Source organism: Panthera leo, chromosome B2 (genome assembly GCF_018350215.1).
Source record: "Panthera leo isolate Ple1 chromosome B2, P.leo_Ple1_pat1.1, whole genome shotgun sequence".
NCBI lineage: Eukaryota > Metazoa > Chordata > Mammalia > Carnivora > Felidae > Panthera > Panthera leo.
In genome coordinates, this window is record NC_056683.1 from 98,609,039 (window position 1) to 98,631,797 (window position 22,759).

Genomic DNA, 22,759 nt, shown 5'->3' on the forward strand with positions numbered 1-22,759 from the left:
TCCGAGCCGTCAGCACAGAGCCATCAGCACAGAGCCCGACGCGGGGCTCGAACTCACGAACTGTGAGATCATGACCTGAGCCGAAGTCAGACGCTTAACCGACTGAGCCACCCAGGCGTCCCTAAATAGCTAGTATTTTAATAAACATGTATTATATATACCAAGAGGTAGAAGTAGAAAGATGAGTAAGACACAGTCTGTATCTTCTAACAGAAGTATTGTCAGTAAGATCTCTTAGGGCACCATCTGTGATCAACAAAGACTCTACAGTCACCAAAAAGTTAAAATAAAATTGGTAGTACAAATAAATGCTTCAAATACACACCTTCTTCCCTCAAGCAAGACTGCTTCAAAGTAAAGTGCCACCGGGGAGTTTTAATTTATGATGAAGTTTTTTATAATATGTGTAACTTCAAATAGCATCCTATAAGTCCCCAAGCAGTAAATTGGGAACCATTTGACAGGTCTGTCACTTGCTTTTTCGCATTCTTTAGAAAACTCCAGGGATGCACTGACTCCACTTACATAAGCTTCTGTATCTATGCTTTTGAACACTTCCCTTTGTTAGTTAAAAATAACCTGGATTGTTCACAGTTCTCTTTTTTTGTTCCAATGTGTCTTTAAATGCAGCTGCATGCAGTTTCATAGCAAACAGTTTAATTGTGAGCTTAAAGAACTCAGTTAAAATTTGGAAACTGTGCATTTTATGTAACTCATGCTGAAGATGATAAAAATGTTTGGTAATTAATTTTAACTTTTCATAAGTACCATAAATGGACTTCACATTAATTTTCTTTTTGTTGATAAAGGAACAAAACAGAGATTGGTATGACCAATTTCTTCTGGTAATGGGACACTAGGTAATTTGGATCTACCTTCTTGCTGAGGACAGTTAGAAAGCTGGGCAAAATATTGAAGATATGTGCTTGAAACTACCTGAGAGGTAACAAAATTGTAAAGAATTGGCTGGCCAAGATTTGGGGGAATTTGATGGCTCAGCCATTTTGTCTTGGATGAATTTAAGGGATTCTTGGATTCCAGAAGGGGCTCTTGAGAAAATAAGCAGTACTTCTAACACGTTCATGGTGCAACTGGGGTCTGGGACTGGCAGTAGGGGGCCTCCAGGTGAGCGTCCTCACTTTAGGCTGGGACCCTAAAGGGCTGCACCCTAGAAGGAAGGTTGAATCAGAAGTAGGGAGGCCCTGCAAGGGGTGCAACTCAACTTTGAAATATCTCCATTCCTAACACTGGACTGAGGTAATCCTACATGGACTGCTGGGTCTGGAAGTAGCAAAAGTAACTCCTCTCTGGAAGATGATTAAAAAAGAAAGAAAAACAAAACCTTCAAATCACTTCTATAATCACAAATAACTAGGTACATAAGGAGAGAAGACAATATAAAGAAAACAAATGGAAATAACAGACATTAGAAATAAAGGATATTTGATTTATCCAGATTTATTCCAGATACTGGAATTATCAGATACATAAGCATCCTTACTATTTTCAAGGAGATGAAAGATGACAAATTCTGACAGAGAACTGAAAACTTAAAAAAAAATTGTAAATTCTAGAAATGATAAATACATAGAAATTAGGACCTCATTCAATAGGTATAAAAACAGATAAGACACAGATTAATTACAAAAGAGATCATAAGAAAATACTTAAACCTAACATAGGCAAAAAAAAAAGGAAAATAAGAAAAAAAGATTAAGAGACAAAGAGGAGATACTCAGAAGGTCTAACATGTAGGTAATTGGAGTCCCAGGAGCAGAGGAAAGAAACCGGGCCAGAAGGACTTTTTAAAGACATAATAACTGAAGATGTTCCAAAACTGATTATATCAAGCCACAGATTCAAGAAGCATTTTGGATTCCAAGGAAAATAAAAATACATACATACATACATACATACATACATACATACATACTTCATATCACCATAGACTTTAAAGACATTAAAAGGATAATAAAGACATATTATAAACCACTCTATGCCAATAAATTCAATAATTTAGATGAAATGGACACAATTGAAAATCTGAATAACCCAACAACAACTAAAGAAAATAAGCTGCATAATAAACCACCCTACAAATAAAATTCTAAGCCCAGATGGCTTCACTGGTAAACTTTATCAAACATTAAAAAAAGAGAATACCAACCTTACATAAACTCTTTCAGAAAATAGAGAAGGGAACACTTTTATAAAGCCAGCATAACTCTTATGTGAAAATCTGACAAAGACATTCCAAACAAAGAAAACTATTAACCTTCCTGAACAGTGATACAACAATCTCTAATAAAACATTAGCAAAACAAATCTAACATAAAAAGGATCATGAACAAGCAAAGACTTATTCTAGCAAAGTTGACTTTTGTTTGAAAATCAATGTAATCCATCCTATTAATAGAAGAAAGGAAAAAATCTTATCATTAGTTCAACAGATACAGAAAGAGCATCCGACAAAATGCAACTCAAATTTGGACTGGAAGAGTGCTTCCTAAATCTGACAAAACCCCCACAGCTAACATCATTCTTAATGGTAACATCATACTTAATGAATGCTTTCTCACTAAAGACGGGATCAAAGCAATCTGTCTGCTCCTACCACTCCTATCCAACATTTCAGTGGAAGTCCTAACCAGCATAATAAAACAACCACCAACCAAGCAAACAAATAAATAAATGGCATACAGATCAGGAAAGAAGAACACTTTCTATTCATAGATGATAGGATTGCTTACATACATTTTTCTCTAGATTCTACAAAACAACCATTAGAACTAATAGGTAAGTTTAGCAGGTTTGAAGTCAATATACAACAATTAATTGTACTTCTGTATATTAAGAGCAAACAACTGGAAAGTGAAATTAAAAAAATTAAATATTGTCAGAAACATTAAATTCTTTAGGAATAAACTTAACAGAAAACATGCCAACCATCTGTACTGAAAACTATAGAATGCTGCTGAGAATTTAAGAGGACTTACATAGACCATGCTCATTGAAGGGAAAACTCAAGGTTGTCAGTTTTCCTCCAAATTGAGCTACAGATTCAAAGCAATTCTAGTAAAATTTCCCATAAGTTTTTTTGTACAACTGACAAGCTTATTCTAAAATGCACAAGTGAATACAAAGGACCTAGAATACCTAAAAGCAATCTTGAAAAGAAGAAATTGAAAGGTTTTTAGTACCTGACTCCAAGACTCATAAAAGGTACCAGTAATCAAAATTGTGGGAGTAGCGGCAGAGGACAAATAAACCAATGGAATAACAGACAGCCTTGAAATAAACCCATACTCATATATTCATTTGAATTTGACAAAGTCACCAAAGCAATCTATGGTGGCCATAAAAATGCATTGAGATCTCCTGCTGGGGAAAGTATAATTAACTGAGGCCCCAGCTGCTACCCTTCTGGATCTACTATTATATTCATGCCAAGGCCAAGCTTACCTTATGCTGCTCTTAGCCAGTGATTAAGCACAGCAGGATTAGTAATAGCGGCCCATCCCTCCAACAGGCAACTTCGGAATGAAAGACTCCCCATAGACCCAGCCAAAACTTTTTTAGAATAGCACTGCTGTCTAAGATACTTTTCAACCAATCTTGCTTTTTCCCTCCTCTCCTTTGACCATCCAAAGCCTCTCCACATGCCTTCTCTGGCTCCCTTTCCTTCCCCTCCACCCAATACATATCCTGCACATCTAATACTGTCTGTCATATGGAGGCAGGAATGGTGGAAGAACACAAGCGGTAGGATGGAGTTTTGGACTGGTTTATTCATTACCTGGAAGGCAAAGAGGAATATTACCCTGAATGGTATGTGGGGCACGGATAGTGGTACAGGGCAGCGGCCAAACTGCTACAGATTTCACCAAGGGTGACCTGGGAAAACATCCTGGAGAGGTGATTGCCCTTGCGTGTGTAATGATTCAGACATTTGAATGAAATGAGGAGAACAATGCCTAAAAGAACAGCAGAGTTGGCTGGTTATTGCCAAGCTGCTATGATGTTCTGCAGAGGGATAATGAGAATGTGAGGGCTGTTAACAAGCAGTCAAAACTATGGGTGAGAGCTTAGTTTGGTTGCTTACATAAAGGCCCTTATTTCTGGCTATGTTGGAGCAGATATAACTGAGCAGGTGACTGAAGATTTGTTCATTAGAGTCGCAGAATTTCAGAGACATTTAATTAATTGCTCAGTTGATGGAGATCTACTCTGTGAAGGCCAGGCAAATTTTCATGAAGGCATATGAACAGAGTTGGCCGCTGTGGTGAAAATGAAGACTACATGATGGGCTCCCACTTACCAAGGCCAAACTAGCCACTGTTGCCTCTAAATGTCCAATCTGTTAGCAGCCAATCCGATTCTAAACTTTATATAGAAATGCAAAGGGCCAAGAATAGTAAAGACAATCTTAAGGAACAACAACAAGGTGAATAGGTTTTCTTTCTTGGATAGCAACACTTCTTACAAGGCTATAACCACTAAAACTGTGATACAGGCGGAAGGACAGACCAGTAGAGCAGAATAGGGTCTATAAACAGATTCATATATCTGTGTGCATCTGTATTGTCATCATTATACAGTCATATTATATAACCATATGTCAACACAAATGTATTTTTTATGAATTGGCCGTGCAGCACAGAGGAGAAAGAACAATCTTTTCAGTAAGTGGTGTTGACTTGATTGAATATCCATAGGAAAAGAAAATGATACTTAACCCTGACCTCACATGGCACACAAAAATCAATTCCAGATGGATTATAGATCCAGCTGTGGAAGGTAAAACTGTTAAGTCTCTAGAAGACAACAGAGAATAATAATTTGGCATAGGGAAATATTTTAGTTTCTTCAAACTAGGAAACTTAGTGCATTTCTTGAAAATGAACTAACCAGAAGGAAAATTGATAAAATGGACTACATGAAAGTTAATAACTTATTTTCAAAGAGCATCAATACAGTGAGAAGAAAAGCCACAGAGGGGAAGAAGATATAGCTAGTAAACATATGGAAAGATACAACCTCTAAACAGGGAAAAGAAAACAAACCACGATGAGACACTGTCATAAACGCACTAGAATAGCTAAAACTAAACAGAATAATACCAGAAGCCGTGGCAAGGATATGGAACAAGAGGAATTCTTGGGCTGCTGGTGAGAGTATAAATTGGTACTACTTTGGAAAACCGTTTGGCATTATCTACTAAAGCTGAAGATATTCATATCCTATGATTTTGCAATTTCACTTCTAGGTATATACTTTATTAAAATTTTTTTTAATGTTTATATTAATTTTTGAGACAGAGAGACAGAGCATGAGCGGGGGAGGGGCAGAGAGAGAGAGGGAGACACAGAATCCGAAGCAGGCTCCAGGCTCTGAGCTATCAGCACAGAGCCCGACGTGGGGCTTGAACCCACGAACTATGAGATCATGACCTGAGCCGAAGTGGGACAGATGTTCAACAAACTGAGCCACCCAGGCACCCCTAGGTATATACTTTAAAAAAATTTTTTAAAAATATTTATTTGTTTTTGAGAGAGAGAGAGCATGCAAGCGTGATAGGGGTAGAGAGAGAGGGAGACACAGAATCCAAAGAGACTCCAGGCTCTGAGCTGTCAGCACAATGCCTGACGCGGGGCTCAAACTCACGAACTGTGAGATCATGACCTGAGTTGAAGTCAGATGCTTAACTGACTGAGCCACCCAGGTGCCACCACTTCTAGGCATATACTTAACAGAAATGCCAACACATAAACAAGAAACATATGCAAAAATGTTCACACAGTATTACCTTTCAAAGCCCCAAACTGCAAACTAAAATATCCATCAACAGTAGAATGGATAAATTGTGACCTATTTATATACCATGGATTACTATACAACAATGAAAATGAACAAGCAGTTCACATATAACCTGTCTGAATGTCACAAACAAAATTTTAAGTCAGATACAAATAAAGCACATACTAAAAGAAACCACCTATGTAAAGTTCAAAATATTGGCATAATTAAACTAATTATATTTGAAAATACATGTTTGGGTGGTAAAAGTCTAGAGAGAAGCAAGGAAGTGACTACCATAAATTAGGATGGTGGTTACTCTTGGGGCTAGAGATGAAGAAAGGGCCAGTAGTCAGGAGGGGGCATGAGAGAGGCTTTTTAGTGTGGTAACAATGTCTTGACCTGGAGGGTGGTTATATTGGTACTTCTGCGGTAAATTACTGAGCTGAAAATTTTATGCACTTTTCTGTTATGCATGTTTCACAACAAAAGAGATTAAACCACCAAGCAAAAGGAATAATCCAGTCTTTGATATCAAAATGAAAGGCTTAGTGCTTGGTTCGCACACCCTATTCTGAGTTATTTTTTTGGTAATGGAAAGCAGTTCACATTGAATTATCCAAACTGTTTTATTGAGATTCTATGCCAGACATTTCTAAGATCGTTGGCTGTTAACTAATCCAAGAATCAAATCGAAAAATTTGGACTCATTTTATGTGCTCTAAAAATCAAAATCAATAGAATCAAGTATGGTATTTATTTTTTGAGCTGAGGGAAGTGTCTTCAAAAGAAAATGGATTCTTGCCGACAGAGTAAATGAGGCAGATGAGGTAACTCAGACATGAAAGGGATAGATAAAAAGTCAAATCCCTTGCTGCTTCTTTGTTTTGAATTACATAACCTTCATGGCAGAATTATCTTTGGCAGAATCCTTAGAAGATTTCTAGATCTGAAAGATAACAGAATAAAGGGTAGCTGAACATGTTAAAATGGGAGTAGAGCAAGAATTCTGCAGGTATAACAGGATAGAAAGGAGGAGCTGCACAATATACAGAAAGAAAACCAAGAAGATGTTGCATCTAGAGGAGGTGGAATATAGTCTCAAAATGAGAGAAGACTCATCTGTATGATTTAACAACCTAGGAGAGCCTATGAGTGTACTTAATTAGAAAAGAAGATCAAACTAGCATTATGGCAAATCCAAAGAGAAGAGCTTCAACATGGGGTTTAATCACGGGGTTAAGGTATTAAGGAGATTAATCAATCTTTCCTAGAAATAGTCCTTCCAGCCCATGATATAGTCAAAACCCTACTCTGAAAGAATCCAACAGTTTCCTTCTGGCAACTATTTTCAGACTCCTGGGGGGAAAACAAAATCACAGAGCATAGCCTGGAGTCGCTATAAATTCAGTCACCAATCTCAACCATGTTTTCAATGCTGCCAATTTCCTTTTCCCTGGAAAGTTCTCCCCTTTTTCACAATGACCATTTCATTAAAATAGTCATTTTTAATGACTTTTCTTAAAACTGTTGACATTCTTCCTGTCTCCCCAGTCACCCTCGGCAGCACTGTCAAAGAGAAAACAGATGCCATCAGAAGGAAACTTTCTCCACTTTTTGGCACCAGAGTTTTAAATCTAACTGCCTACACATCTGTCCTCCTCTCCTTCCTGCGAAGAGGTTGCCTTTCACAAATCCAAGATTAATTCTTCCCTCCAACTATACAGGTGATCCTTTCCCTGCCTTATGTCCCAAACTGCGTCACCCATCCTGCCCAACATGCTCCTCTTCTACCGGTCTTTGTATCAGTAAGCTAGGACTCTAGAAGTGATCCTTGACTCCTTCCTAATTATCAAGTCCAGTGTATTCCACATCCTAAATTTCTCTTGAATCTATCTCATCATCTATCTCCTCTGTCGCCACCAATCCCTAATTATTATCTGTCATCTATTGTAACAGCCTGACTGGTCTCTTGACCTCCAAGGTTACTACTAATTCATTTACCACGTTGCAGCTGCCAATTATCTTTCCAATGTGCTATTCTATGTCACTTCCTCAATTTTACAGTCCACGAAATAAAATGCAAACTCCTTAATATGGTTCCTAACCGTCTCATGATTTGTTCTTGCTTACCTTTCTATTTTATTTCTAGTTATAACACTCTTTGCATCAAGCATTTCCAGACATCCACACACATATTTCCTTTGCCTGGTACGCTGTCTACCCTCACTTCAGTATTTATCTGTCTAGGTCCACCTCAAACTTTAAATGCCATTTCCTTTTGGAGGCTTTTCCTGATTTCCTAGACTAGGTTTGGTCTCTGTGCTATGTGCTTCCCTAACATAACACTCATTGTTCTTTGTTAATTTATCTGTATGCTCAGAAAGGAGGGCTCTGTCTATTCACTGCTGTGGCCCCAATACCCAGCAAAGTAATTGTGCAGGCATTAAAAAAAATTATCAACTAAGTTAGAAGAAAGGCCATAAATATAAAATAAAAATAAAAAATAAAAATAAAGCATAATGATAGGAGATGTGGTCTTTTATCTGGAATGGTCTAGACAGATATTTCCTATAGATTTTCTTTAAAGTTACAAGTGCAACATTTCATGGTTTTCAAAGGTAAGAACGAAATAGATACTTTTAAGTAATATTGGAAGTTGTTACAATAGAAGACATATTGTCATTTCACAGTTTCTAGGTCTTTTATATCGTTTCCAAGCCAAAAAGGTGGATAGGAAATTTTATTACCCCTGGAGATATCAATGTCCTCTATCAAAGCAGCAGTATTGAAAAAGGTGGACTAAAGGCAGGATGGATAAAAAGGAATTTATCAAGAAGTCTTTGAGTACAGCACACACATAGACAGAAGGACGTATTTATATAGATAGTATAAAATATTCAAAATCATTATCACTAAACCAATTTATCTACTGTAAGAAAGAGGAGAAACTATAAATATCCTGAGAAAGATGATTTCAATACATGATCAGTGGTTTAAATTTTTTTTTTCTAAAGGAAAAAAAGTCAGAGCAGCTGGCCTTACAATAATGAGAAAAAGGTATTGATAACTAGTCTGTAAAAAAAAAAAAAAAAAAAAAAAAGTGCCTGAAATGTTCATTCAAGGCTGGTATTCATTCTTTATTCAGAGCCTGGCTGTCAGGCTTGAAAAGCAACAGAGATTACTGATGCATTCTACAGCCAAGTCATGGAGAACATAAATAAATTTGTTCTTCGTACAGCAATGAATCGAGGAAAAGGCTTATTCTTTGGATTACAAGGGTCTCCTATGCATTGTTTGGCTTCAGTAAGATTTATTAATCACAGTTAAAAGACACAACTTAGAAATATATTTTGATATTTCATTTTCATTAGTTCAATGAGGCAAAGTCATCATCAAATTCTGATACTACATGATTAATTATCTTGCGTTGGTTTATTTACAGTTTTACTGAGTAGACAATACAGAGATCATAAACTCCAAAAGGAATTTATTAAACTATTTAGGAGCTTTAAATAATTTATTTTGTACTTGCTCCAGTTTAGGGAGGTTGTTTTTTAAAAAGCTGAGGTCAAGGTAAATGTAATGGAGTGAAAATAAAACAACAAACCGCAGTTGTATGTTTACTAAGGGCAAAGTTAAAGACATTGTGAAAGTAATTCATGAGATTCTTATTAAATAAAAATACTTGATTTGCTCTCTGCCTTAAGAAAAGACTTCAGAGATAATAATAACTTTTACCTTCTGGCCAAAAGAGTCAATTCTAGCTTTCTATTTTTTAAGTTACACACACACACACACACACACACAGAGTTTTGATAAAGTTAGGACTAGTTTCAGCTCAACTGTGTTACTGAGAAGAGGAACAATGGCTAGGAAGATATGATTTTAAGAGCCCTAGTGGACAGAAGAAAAAAAGAGGGTAGTTCTGAACCTGTTTATAAGAGGAGATAATTATGAGTTGTCTATTTAAGACAAGGCCCCTGCAGTCTTGTGAGTAATCTATTTGGCACGTTCAAATAGGTAATAACTGTAATGCAAAATGGCATTTAAGTATACTTGAAGGAAGCTTATAATAAAAGAATTAGAGAACTTGAAAAAGAATATATATGAACTCTAGTTGTGGTGATCTAAGAAGACTTCATAAAAATATGGATAGAAGATGGGTTGATGAAGAAAGGGTAGGGCTTTCTGGAAATGAAGGGAGGTGTTTCATAATTTACAGAACACAATCCAAATGAACATATTCCTTAACTGTCTTTTAATAAATATTTACAACATGAAAATGCTTCAGAAGTCATCTCATCTGCCCAAATAGATCAAGTTATGAAAAGTGGTAGTTATAGCTTAAAATTACTTATAAATACGCAGCTTGCAAATATTCCTTAGAAAAAGTTATAGACACACTCTCCTCCTCTCTATAATGACTGAATGCCATCCCCAACTGCACGGCCGCTGGTATTTCCCTCCTCTTCTGTCCGCCCGTTATTGTGAAGGGGAAAGATCAGCGTCACACACACAAAAGGCAGAGACAGCTTTTGAAAAACACACACAAAATACAACACATAAATATATTCTGTATGTGTTTGATATATATAGACTAAATGTCAAATAACTTAAGGACTAAAAAGTGTTTGTTGAATTTAGTAATATGAAGGTAAACAGGTGACAATTTTGACCCAAACAAGTGAAGCCAATTATTTCCCCATGATATACAATTCATTTTTCTACCTCTATACTTCATGACCTAATGGAATAGTACTACAACGCAATAAGAAGACAGTAATTATCCAGTACTTTCCAGAACTTTAATTCTTCTTAGGGTATTAAAATTGGCCACTAAAATGATTTGTTCCAAATCTCTCTCACCAAGTTAAGCTGAATATCTAGACCAAAAGGTTATTTTGATTTCAAAATAGACACAACATATATGGCCTCTTCAGTCTGTGGGCACTTTCTTATCTTTTAGGAATGTTCTGAAAAACAACAAAATAATCTGTCATAAACTATTTAGGATATGTACTGCCAGGCTATAAAATGGATCCACTTCTATGATTAAGAGATCTTCAACCATTTCCTTTTTTATCACCCTTAACTACTCCAATGCCAGTACCATTACACTTTGGTTACTGGCCACAACTGAGCTTTATAAAAACTACATACAGCTACTGCCTTTTGGCCATAACACACTTAGGAAGATAAACTTTAAACTGTGCCGTATTTTCTTGACTTAAATTCAACACTGCGTATTTTTGTAAAGTTAGAAAGAAATCTCAAATAGCCATCTAATTTTTTGCTCTAGGCAAAGCTACCCAAAAGAGCACATCTTTTGTTAATTAGAGCAATTAGGAAAAAAATTTTTATGTTCAAACTACTGCCACAACAGAACTTAGTTCCTCATTCCTATTCCACAAAGGGTACAGGTTGTTAGTTATCTACCTAAATAACCCTCAAATTATCAAGTTATCAATGACCTCATCTATCAGCTATCAATTGGTGCTGCAATAATGCTACGTGAAATAATCCATCTCAAAACTCAGGTTTTGTAAGATAATAAGCATTATTATTATTATTATTTTGCTCATAAATTTATACGTCAATTGAACAATTCTTCTGGGCTGGGCTAATCTTGGTTAGCCTTGTTCATCTGTTTACAGTCGGCCAACAGGTGAGCTTTGCTTGGCTAGTCTTAGATGGTCACACCCGGCAAAGCTCTCTGTGCAAAGTTTCTGATCTTTCAGCAGGCTACTGTGAGATTAATCTGAGACAAAGCTATTGGCTCAAACAAGTCTCAACAACTCTCAGATTCATGGGGCGGGTGTAAAAAGAACCCATCTCTTGATGGGAGGAGCTAGAAATTGCACTGTGAAAGGGGTAGAAACAAGGATGAAGACCACAGTCACTTATTTATGGTACAGCTACCAAAACTTCACATTAAACAATCTAGTACAAATGCTGCTTTCCCTCCATCCTTGAATCTGGATTGTGTAAACACTAACAAGTCACTTTATCACTGCAAAATATGATTTCAAAAATGCTGTTAAACTGAAGGCAAGGTGTACTGAAATTAGACAGCAAATTGAGATTTTAATTTAAGAGCATAAGGAGTTGTAAAAAAAAATGATTTTGTGACCTTAGGAAAAAAATGATGTAAAAGCTATCTCCACACAAGACAACATGAATCTGTATAATTAAGAGGAAATTATATGCTTAAGTGGTTTTTAAGTTTTTTACTTACTATCTATGTATTTAAAACCTACTATATATATATTTGATAAATTATCAGAAACAGTTTTATTCAAAGAACAACACCCATGAACCTTTAAAATGAACCATTTATTAAATCAGACTGTTATTCTTAACAGTTAATGTAAGTTACATGTATGTTTATGTCTGAGTATTTCACATGGAAATTTTTTAAACTCTTATAGGCAAGCAAAATCGTACCACACAATATATAAGTGGGAAGGGGGTACTGCTAAACATTCAAATAAGGCAAGTATTTAAAAACGGTAAAACAATAACTAAAAAAAAAAAAATTCAAGCATTCCTTTAAGAGAATTCAATACTACTAGCTAAATGTACTTTCTGAGTGTATTCATATAATCAAGGCAGTGTTTCCTCTTGTAAAACATCAGGAAATGGAATAAGGCTCATTAATAGATACAGCTGCCTTCAAGATTTCAATCTCAGTTGCTTTCTTTAAATTAAAATTCACAAAGTGCACAATTAAGATATCAAAAAACTGAATCTGCTACTCTAACAACAGCTGTCCATGCTTAATACTTAGTGGTTTATTTGACCAAATTATCTTTTCAGGGAAAAATAAAAAAGATAAGCCACTGTAAAACATTTAGTTTGAAGTGTATGCTAATATTTTTCTTAGAAATCAAAAATTATGGAGGAAAAGTGTTATTTATCATAAGGAAAAGAAAGCAAAACACTGGAATGACCAAACATTTTCAAAGAACAAGCACCACAAAGGACATTCGCATTCAGTTTTGTAATATTTATCAATGCATTTTTCTTACTCCAACCAATCTACTTCATCAAATTCTGAATCATCTTCTGAATCACTATATTCCACAGCAATGCGGCGAGACAGGATGGTGGCAACATCATTTTCAATGCGTTCGTGTTTAGCTTCCTGTTCACGCTGCTCTTCTACTTTGCGTAGCTGAATACCTGATAGAGAAAAACCAAAGCATTCACTGTAAGCCAAGATACTAAATATATCATATTATTAATCTTTTTGGAATAAAATCACATACATGTGAGAAATACTAAGAGGAAAACAAAAACCAAGATCTATTAAAAAGAATTTGAAAGGATCATATTTAGAATCACATTAATTTGGTCAATTAATTCTTTCCTTATCTGCAATACTAGTTGGTCAAACTTACTAGCTATCCCAGTGAATATCTACAGTTTGTTTAGGTATGATGGTCTACTGTGCCTCTCTACTCACCAACCCCCTCCCACGCCCCCCGAAAAGTTAACCAGTGGTCAAATAAACATTGTTGAGTATGTTTTCTGTGGCTTTACTCTCCCCAATACTTGAGGGAAAGGCACTATTTTTCATTCTATATTGTCAGTGTTTGGCTTATAGTAGGTGCTTAGGAAATGTCGGCTGAATAAATGAATGAATATGAGAAGTCTTTCCTTGGTTACTAAGGGAGGAACTTTAATCCTGTAAAGGCATCTGGTAGAGCAAGTGTCACTGATACACCAAATGGACAGCCTTACTACAGAAGAAAATACCATTTTTAAAGGAGTTACCATACATATTAAACATAATGTAAAGGGTTTTAACTAAATTTTCTATAACTTATAAGTCTGATATTCTCAATCATTCAGTAAACATTTTAAGAATCCCCAAGTAGGAAAATAAAATAATTAAATGTAATATTTTCTCTGGCAAATGATTTAAAATAAAAGTTAAGGGCACCTGGATGGCTCAGTCAGTTGAGCATCTGACTCTTGATTTTGGCTCAGATCATGATCTCAATTTGTGAGATAGAGCCCCATGTTGGGCTCTGCACTGACAGCATGGAGCCTGCTGGTCTTCCCCTACTCGCGTGTGCTCTCCCTCAAAATAAATGAAACTTAAAAAAAATGTAAGTTGAACATAGCTTTCCTTTCTAAAAACCACTTGTGCAAAAATATGATCATCTACAATTTTATTAATGAGAAAATGTTATTGTGCCAAATATTTAGAAAGTTCCTAATGCTACCATAGCAATGCTTTTAATGGCCTGGAGAAAGTTACCTTTTCGTATTGCTTCCAGAAGAACACTCCTGGCGTCACTGATTACAGGTAGAGTTGATGGATGACGCTTTGGCTCAGAAGCAGGTATAACTTGTGATGGAGGAGATGGAGGCATTAATGGAACATGGGGACCTGGGGCAGTAGATGGAGCTGGATGTAGCCCAGAGGGAGGATGAGTAAGAGCGGCAACTGTGACAGGTGACGATGGTCGAATGCCAGGTGGAGGCAGAGGAGGCGGAGGTGGGGGTGGAGGCAGCCCCTGGACTTCACCTTGTGGGAGTGGATGAACTGGTACAGTCTCACATACTGGGGCAGCTCTAGCTACTGGTGGGGAGGGCTGTACTAGAGGAGGTGCAATTGGAGGAGGAGCTGGGTGAAGAACTCCAGGGGCAATCTGAAGAGGAGCTGGAGGCGGTGGTACCGCTGGAGCTTGCAAAGCAGTGGCTGGAGGTGGAGGTGGGGGAGGTACTGGTGGGGGAGGAGTTGAAGTCATTGAAGCTCTTAATGAAGAAGTTGACAAGGCAGATGGAAGAGGTGGTGGAGGAGGCGGGGGGGTAGGGCTCACAAACACAGGTGTCCTGCCTGTAGCTGGTGACTGAGGGCGATTTTCTATCAAACCTGTAGCAGAACTGAAATGATAAAGAAACCCTAGCAAGTTACTCAAAGAGAAAAACCGAACCGCATGACACATATGACTATCAATAATGATATCAAGGTAGATGTATTAACATGATCATATAGAAATTAAAAATTCTTCAGTATTTAGGATGGAATGAATATGCCAAGAAAATTAACGGGTGTTGCTTTCATTTCTAAGATTCCAGATGGTCTCGTCCTTTCATGCACCTGTCAGAATACACTCAAGCATTTTATGCTTACTTTGATAAATAAAAGGCTCAATTCTATGCTGTGATAGGAGTCTTTATAATGACTCAACATTTATCACATTACAATATTTGCAGCAGTACCTGTGGTCATTACAATGCTGTATTTATATTGAAGCTATTAAGACTCATTATGTCATTTCAGTAAAATCAATAACAACTAATTACAAACCACAAAAGGAAAATTAGGACTGTCAACCCTTCCTGAGGATGGAACATTGAGTGACTCAGTGATAGAAGGTTGATCTTTTTAACTGAAAATTATAAAGCTGATCTCTATTTACCTATTAAAAATTTTATAATAAACTTCAAAACTGCTTTACTGAAAATTATGAGCAATTGCTTATTCTCTCTCAAATTCTCAAAGTATTCCCCCTAATACCAAGTTAACACTCATAATCATATCTTTAGTTCTCCTTTCTTAGTCCCTTACCACATTCTAAAAATTCTTAATTTTTATTAATATACTACACATCATGTGCTTGATAATAAAGGTATAATAAAATGAAAGACACTCTAATCTTTAAAGTGAATTCTCATTAGCTACATTTTTCCCAAGAGTACGGGTCAGCTCTTATCAGAGGCTGGCAAATTACATCCCACAGGTCAAATCCGACTTGCTCCCTGTTTTTGTAAATAAGGTTTAGCTGGAACACAAATAGTCATTTATGTATAGTCCATGGCTGTTTTCATGCAACAGTGGCAGAGTTGAGTAGTTGTGACAGAAATCGTAATGCCCACAAAGCCTAAAACACTTGCTAGCTGATCCTTTCAAGAAAAAGGTTACCAACCCCTGAGAAGCAACATCAAATGCCTGTCCCAGCATACCTGATACAGGTGGGTATGGGTTTCGCATCTCCCGCTCCATGCATTGGTGGGGGTGGAGGAGGTTCATGTGGTCTGACTAAGACCCTTTCCTCAGCTCTAGTCAGAAGTTCACTCATCTGACTAAATGGCAAGGCAGAAAGTGAGTAAGAGCCATCCATATGATCCACATATGTCTGAGGTCTAAAAAAAAAAAAAAAAAAAAAAAAAAATACAGTATCAGTGTATTTTTCTTGAATTATTAATGGTATAAAGTGTTGTACAGGAGACATTTAAGCTTTATCTTTTGAATGCCAACGTTTTAATCACTATTATGAAACTTCAGAAATTTGTTACACTTATCTTGATTTTCAAACAAAGAATGCTGCTCATAATGTAACCTTTCCTTGCAGTTATTTTATTATTTCATAATATAATACTAATTCAATTCACAAGGATAAAAAGTATTACATACAGAATCTCATAACAAAATTAACTTTTCAGTAAATTGTGTTCAAAGCTATATACCCCTCTGTTTCATTTTTTTAAACAAGATGCCAATGACAAAAAGCTAGAATATGAAAACTGGAGTCTTAAACCTAAATGACTTCCAAATATCTTGTATCAGCGAGAAAGGCCTCCATGATACTAGCACCACAAGGATGACTAACTACGTTGTTTTGTCTTTTTGATGTTTTCAAAGGTGTTAGGGTACTCAGAAAATAACTGAGTAACAAAGCAACAAATGACATAAGATCAGATTTAAGCAAAATTTCAGATACCTTGAGCATGTGAAGGTTTTATAAATATTTGCTGATTGTAGTGCATGCTGGGGACACATGTACACAAAACAAATTAGAAACTACAGCTGACTTTGAACACAGGTTTGAACTGAGCAGGCCCACTTATATAAGGATTTTTTACAGTAAAGCACTGTAAATGTATTTTCCGTATCATTTTCTTAACATTTTTTCTGTAGCTTTGTTGTAAGAATACAGTATACAATACACATAGCATACAAAATATGTGTTATGGATTATTTATGTTCTCAGTAAGGCTCCCCAGTCAACAGTAAGCTATTAGTAGCTAAATTTTGGATAGCCAAAAGTTACATGTGGATTTTCAACTGCACAAGGGATTGGTGCCCCTAACTCCCTTGTTGTTCAAGAATCAACGAAATTGTACTTATAGTACTGGATCAGGTAATGCTGGTAATACTGTAACTACGTAACAGCAGTAAAAATCAGTGTTTATCTATAGATTATTATTTAAAAAAATAAATCTCAATTCTTTCAACAATGCATATAAATATCTTACATGTGTATTACTCCTAAATTGGCTAAGATACTGGCCTAATAGTTTACATGTATTATTCCAAAGAAAACTTTAAGCGCTTTTTCCATTAAAAAATCAATAATTATAATATATACAATAATAACTATAATCAGTCAACTATACACAAATTTCTTCACAGAGAGATGCTAGTATAATGTTTATTAGGGTAGCATGTTACTCAGATGGGGCCCCCTGGCTACTGAGAAAGGAAAAAGACCTGTTCTATAGCTCTGCAAAAGGGGATGAGTGATTTTGTTTAAAAAGTCCTGATATAACTGAGGTGGGAGATGTGGCATAGAAAGGAAGTCAGGAGAAAGAAAAAGAAACAAAATATTACCCTTTCTCAGTTCCTATTTTATATGTAGTGAATCTGTAATATTTCAAAAAGAAATTCCAGACCCCATTGCTCTACTATGAAGTTCTAGCAGACTCTGCCTGAAATACTGACAGAGAGCTGAGAGTTCATATGAAACCCTGAAGATTATCTCCTCCAACCACCTCTTTCTATAGATGACAAAACTAAAATCCAGGTGTGAAAATGACCTGCCCATGATCAGACTTTAGTAGGCTCACAGTGGTCAGGGTTTCAAAATGATTTCTATAGCTAAAGTAGCTGGTTCAACAGTTCAGGACTTTAAGACTTAAGAGGCACAGATATTAGAAATAAAGCCAGTATTTTATCATTAATTTTGTTAAAAAACAAAAAAAGAAAAGAAACCTTGTTTCAAAATGAGAGGCTGGGCCATTAGCAACTTCAATATGCTTATGTAAGAGATTAGCATCATCTTCAGCCAGCTCTGGACCTTGGGCCAGCTTCTGCCATTCTCTCCGCCTGTCATGAGGTGCTCTTGGCACTTTTTCTGGTTCATGAGGACGATCTAGATTTTTCTGCTATAACAGATGTATTGAAACAAAGCCAAATGCTGAAGTGCTAAGTTTTTAAAAAGAAGTTATAACAATCAAAATAAAATTCTAACATTAATACTGAAAAAGACAATGCCATCATAATATAGTTAAAGTAACACAGAGACAGTTCATTTGTACGTTCAGAGTTAAATCTTAGTTAGTTTGCTTGTAATCCCAGTTTCTTGTCATGTTTCTTTAACTTCTAATTTGAATTCACGCACCAGATAAAAACAGTATGCCTACATAATAAAATTTGAGGTCAGAAAGTCCTTCCAGATGAAAAACAGATTCACCAACTCTGCTCCCACATCTATTAGTTTTTACTATAATGAGTGAAATTTCTACCATTAATGGCACTGCCTACCTTTAACCAAAACCTGAAAATTTATTAAGGCTATGTAATCTGGAAAGTGACCAATTAGCCAGCCAATACATTAGAAAAAATCCAAACATCCAATTAACTCATTATAACTGTATCACTCAACAGGAAACAGGATATTCAAAAAACAAAACAGAAAATAAACCAAACTGTGGGAAAAAGCACAGAGGGGTCTAGAGTAGGTGTAATGAAGTCAAATGCCCAAAGGGGCTAAGCAGATCACATACGTGAATCAAGAAAGTTGGGCATAAGATGGGGACTACAGTGACTAAACAAGCATGTCCAACTAAGGCTTTCCAGTTCAAAAATTTTTAAAACCACTGTGTTTGTCCAACAAAACAGTGACTGCAGGCATACTCTGAGCTGCCAGTCACCAGTTTGCAAACTTCGGCTAGAACACTGGGATACTGTCTAGTACAGAAAATAATAACATGAAGGCATTATGGGGAAAAGGGAGGAGAGAAGAGATAGCTACAGAAGAAACAGAGGGAGGATGAAAACAGATTTTGCATCTTTCATAATTCTGCCTAAATCCAATTTTCCTTCCCTCTTTATTTCTAGTTCTCATCAACATGGAATAAAACAGATCCAAATGTTTATTACAAAGTAGAATATGATAACACAGCAGACAGAGATAACAGGAATTTAGGGAGATTAAAATAATCTTTCCAAAACATTTAGGATATGATCTGTGTTAAGAAAATATTAGCTTAATCTACTTTGCCAATATCTGCAAAATATTCCTTCATCCCTTCTTGCCAGAATGCCCTTCTCTTCTCTGGTCCACTTAATTCCTATTCGTTCTTTGAAATTTATTATAAGCTTTGCTGAAAGCATTTACCAACCCTGTTCTCTGGCTAAAGCAGGTAGTTCTGTGCTACCTAAACCTTCCATGCATACCTCTGTTATGGCACTTATCATGCCATAATATAAGAATCTGATTGCTCATCTGTTCCCCAATTAGTCTGTGATCCTCCTGTGTGGTTATAAAGACTTCAGTACAAAACTGACAAAATACAAGATTAATAAAGTTCCATGTATGCAACAAAACACAAATACATGAAAACTAACTTCAATTTTTTCAATCTCTTGTAATACCTTCTGTTTCCTCTTTTCCTTCCTCTTATCCTCTGTATCTTGCAACATTTTTTCTTTCCATAGATCAAAGAAATATGAAGGATTGGTATAAAATTTCAAACCTTCTTTACCATCATCTCTGAAATAAAAAATATCAATTAGAACATTTATCAGTAAGACTTAGAGAGGCAATCAGAATAATTTTACTAAAATGTTTTTCCTATCAGTGAAATACAGAATGTGTAAAAATATTGACGAAATAAATTAGAATACTGCATCAATATTCTCACAAATCAGACAAAAAACTAAGGAAAATGGAAACCCAGGAGTTTTTCAGAGATGGTGTTACTAATCTGAAGAACGGCTGGACAATTTTCATCTCTAACTAGTGCTGAATACCAACTTTTCTACAAGTCCTCTGGGAAATTCCAGTAATTACAAAAGGTTCTGCCAAAGATAAAAGCCTGAAAAGACAATAATATCATTTACAATGGAGATATTACAAAGAGTTTCTGCCAATACTGCAATTTACTTATTACCTTACGAACCCCCCCGCCCCCCACATTTCCTTTAATTATCATGCTAGTAGTAACAGTTATTTTATCCAATGACTTGCACACTGATAAAACCGCTTCGAATAAGTATCTGAATACTATTTTATTCAGGATATGGGTGGTGTATCTTAAATTACCCATTTAACAAATCATGTGGAACTACCCCCAAAGAAAGCCTGAGTAATTCCAGATTTTATTTTAAATGGGAAAAAACATTTTTAAAATAGATACTACATATTCATTATGTAAAGGCTTAATGCATATAGATCAAGAGTAGATATGAGCAAGCAAAAACGATATTAATTTTGTTAGTGTGGTGGAATTTTGAGCCCTTTTTTTCATCTGACCGGATATTACATTAAAAAGACAATAACAACTCCTTGTGTCTCAAAACAACTCCCTTGGGTAAGTCTCGTCGTCTTTTGTATGCCAGAACCTTGGGAACGTATGTAGTGAATAAAGCACAAGTTTTCTAAGGGTGGTGGATAAAGAGGGTTCTCTGTGTTGATCAAAAGTCCAGTGACATAAAGCATATTTGGGGATTTAGCATATAAAGGTAGACTGCTACCTATCTGAACATGCAGTATGAAAGTAAATAGCCAGCCTTCATATTTATTAGCCCACTGACCTATACGGAGTGAGTATATTGAGAGGTGGAGGCTGTTCACAAACATCATACGTCTCCTGTAACGGAATAGGCAAAGTCTTGCGGTCGAAAAGCTGCTGATCTTGAATCGTAGAACTTCGGAAAGCTTTTCTCATTGTTATATCTTGCAAAGACACTAAAACAAAAATCAAAAATGTATTTTATTTATTTTACTAAGTGGATTTAACATAAGGACAAATTCACATACTGTGTTTAAGAGTCAGCATGGTTCAGGAAGTTGTGACTGTAGTGGCTTGAGAATCAGGAACCACATTTTAAGTGCTCTATCATTATGTCCCAATATCATTTTGTCTCTGATCTTCCCAATCAGATACGTTTCAATGCACCTTTGATTTCTAAGGCTCAAAAGGCTGTAATGATGCCTGAAGCATATCTATATTTCCCACCAAAAATACCTTTCACTTTTCTCTACTTGCCATTACTACCCCCCACTAACCTACATCCTCTTCTTTCTTTTTTAAATAATCTTTTTCTCTCATTTCTCTTTATTACTTTTATTTAGCTTATACCAATAACACTGAAGGAATTACTTAGTCCTCAGTTGCATTCTTGGCTATATTGACCTCTATGCTAGCTAGACTATAAATATTATACATACGCTATAAACTTAAAACATACTTTACCATAAAGAAAATATTTTCAAGTACTGGGCAATCTATATCATCATCTATTTCACTTATCTTTTATCTCATACTATAAGAATCTCTACTTACCTATGGGCTAAGACTAAGACTGTCTTGCACATTAGTATCTCCAGTAACTAGCATAAAATAACTTCATTTACTCATTTTCTTTTGAAGCATGCAGCATGTTAAAATAAGAAATGTATCAAATCTTTTTCCATTTTTTTAAATGTTTATTTTTGAGAGCGAGAGACAGAGTGTGAGTGGGGGAAGGGCAGAGAGAGACAGAGAGAGACAGACAGAATCTGAAGCAGGCTCCAGGCTCTGAGCTGTCAGCACAGAGCCTGATGCAGGGTTCTACCTCAAGAACCGCAAAACCATGACCTGAGCTGAAGTTGGAAGCTCAACTGATTAAGCCACCCAGGCACCCCAGAAATGTACCAAATTAGTACATTCTTAACTCTTAGGATGACTTTCTGATATTGAAAAAGTAAGTGATTTCTTACATATTTAATTAATATGGCTTTTAAGTATACAGATAAATGCTTTATGCCATAGCAAGTTCTTAAACTTTTCTTTAAACAATTCGTAAACTATTCTTCTCCCTAAAACAATATCTCTACCATCCTCACAAGTATTCACTCAGCATGAATATTCAGATCTATGGAATAGCTGGAGCAGCATGGCTCTACAATGGCCACATCATGACTACACTCCCAGCAATTTCTCTGCTGTATGATCTGTAACACACTTAAAACATCAAAATAAAATTCAGAGAAGGAAAAAAATTTTTCCTCATTATTACTAAAGAGTGATATAAAAGATATTTAATGAATACAGACTCTATGTGCGCGATGTTCTCAATAATTTTTATTTTATTTAATTTTATTTATTCAATGAAAATAGATGTTATTATTCCATTTTAAAGATAAGAAAACCAAGACTAGGAAACATTACATAACTGGCCAAAGGCAAAATAAGCAGCAGAATCGGATTAGAAAACCCAGACCTGTCTGCCTTTGAGACTGACCCTTTCATGCTAACAACACATGCTGTTCTCTGGCTCCCATCAGATGTGGCCTCTGTTTTCTACAATCAAAATGGACCAATTCTTGCCACTCTCCCACTCCACTTATTTACCATAAGTATATAACCAAGATGGAACTTAGTGTTTAGTCTCCCAAAACGGTCTTACTCAAGGAGAGAACATATAATGTAATAAGCACTTTTCTATCTTCAACTGCTCTCATTTACCATTTGTCTTATTAACAGGTCACTAAGACAAAAGCCTTCCAGTTACCAAAACAACATCTGATATTTAAATAGTACTATGTAACAGTAAGTCAACACAATATTTGTAAACATAATTAAATACAATAGTATAGGTCTTTGTTTAAAAACTCATTTTTTTTACACACTTTCTAAATTATATTGGTAGTTCTCACCGTTACTTAAATGATTTACT

General features: G+C 35.9%; 1 protein-coding gene across 5 annotated transcripts in view; it reads right to left on the bottom strand.

Annotated features, from left to right (window-relative positions):
* Positions 1-12,113: 12,113 nt before the first annotated feature.
* Positions 12,114-22,759, bottom strand: part of WASF1 (WASP family member 1) — a 70,404-nt gene continuing 59,758 nt past the window's right edge. For 4 of the 5 annotated variants that reach the window (XM_042939563.1, XM_042939564.1, XM_042939566.1 and 1 more), the window contains 6 exons: positions 20,633-20,786; positions 19,472-19,589; positions 17,807-17,979; positions 15,778-15,957; positions 14,066-14,694; positions 12,114-12,981 (listed from right to left, as the gene is read on the bottom strand). In XM_042939563.1, the coding sequence (XP_042795497.1) occupies positions 12,824-12,981; positions 14,066-14,694; positions 15,778-15,957; positions 17,807-17,979; positions 19,472-19,589; positions 20,633-20,786 (1,412 nt within the window). In that variant the 3' untranslated portion in view covers positions 12,114-12,823. The remainder of the gene's footprint in view (positions 12,982-14,065; positions 14,695-15,777; positions 15,958-17,806; positions 17,980-19,471; positions 19,590-20,632; positions 20,787-22,759) is intronic. The other variant, XM_042939567.1, reaches the window with a different exon arrangement.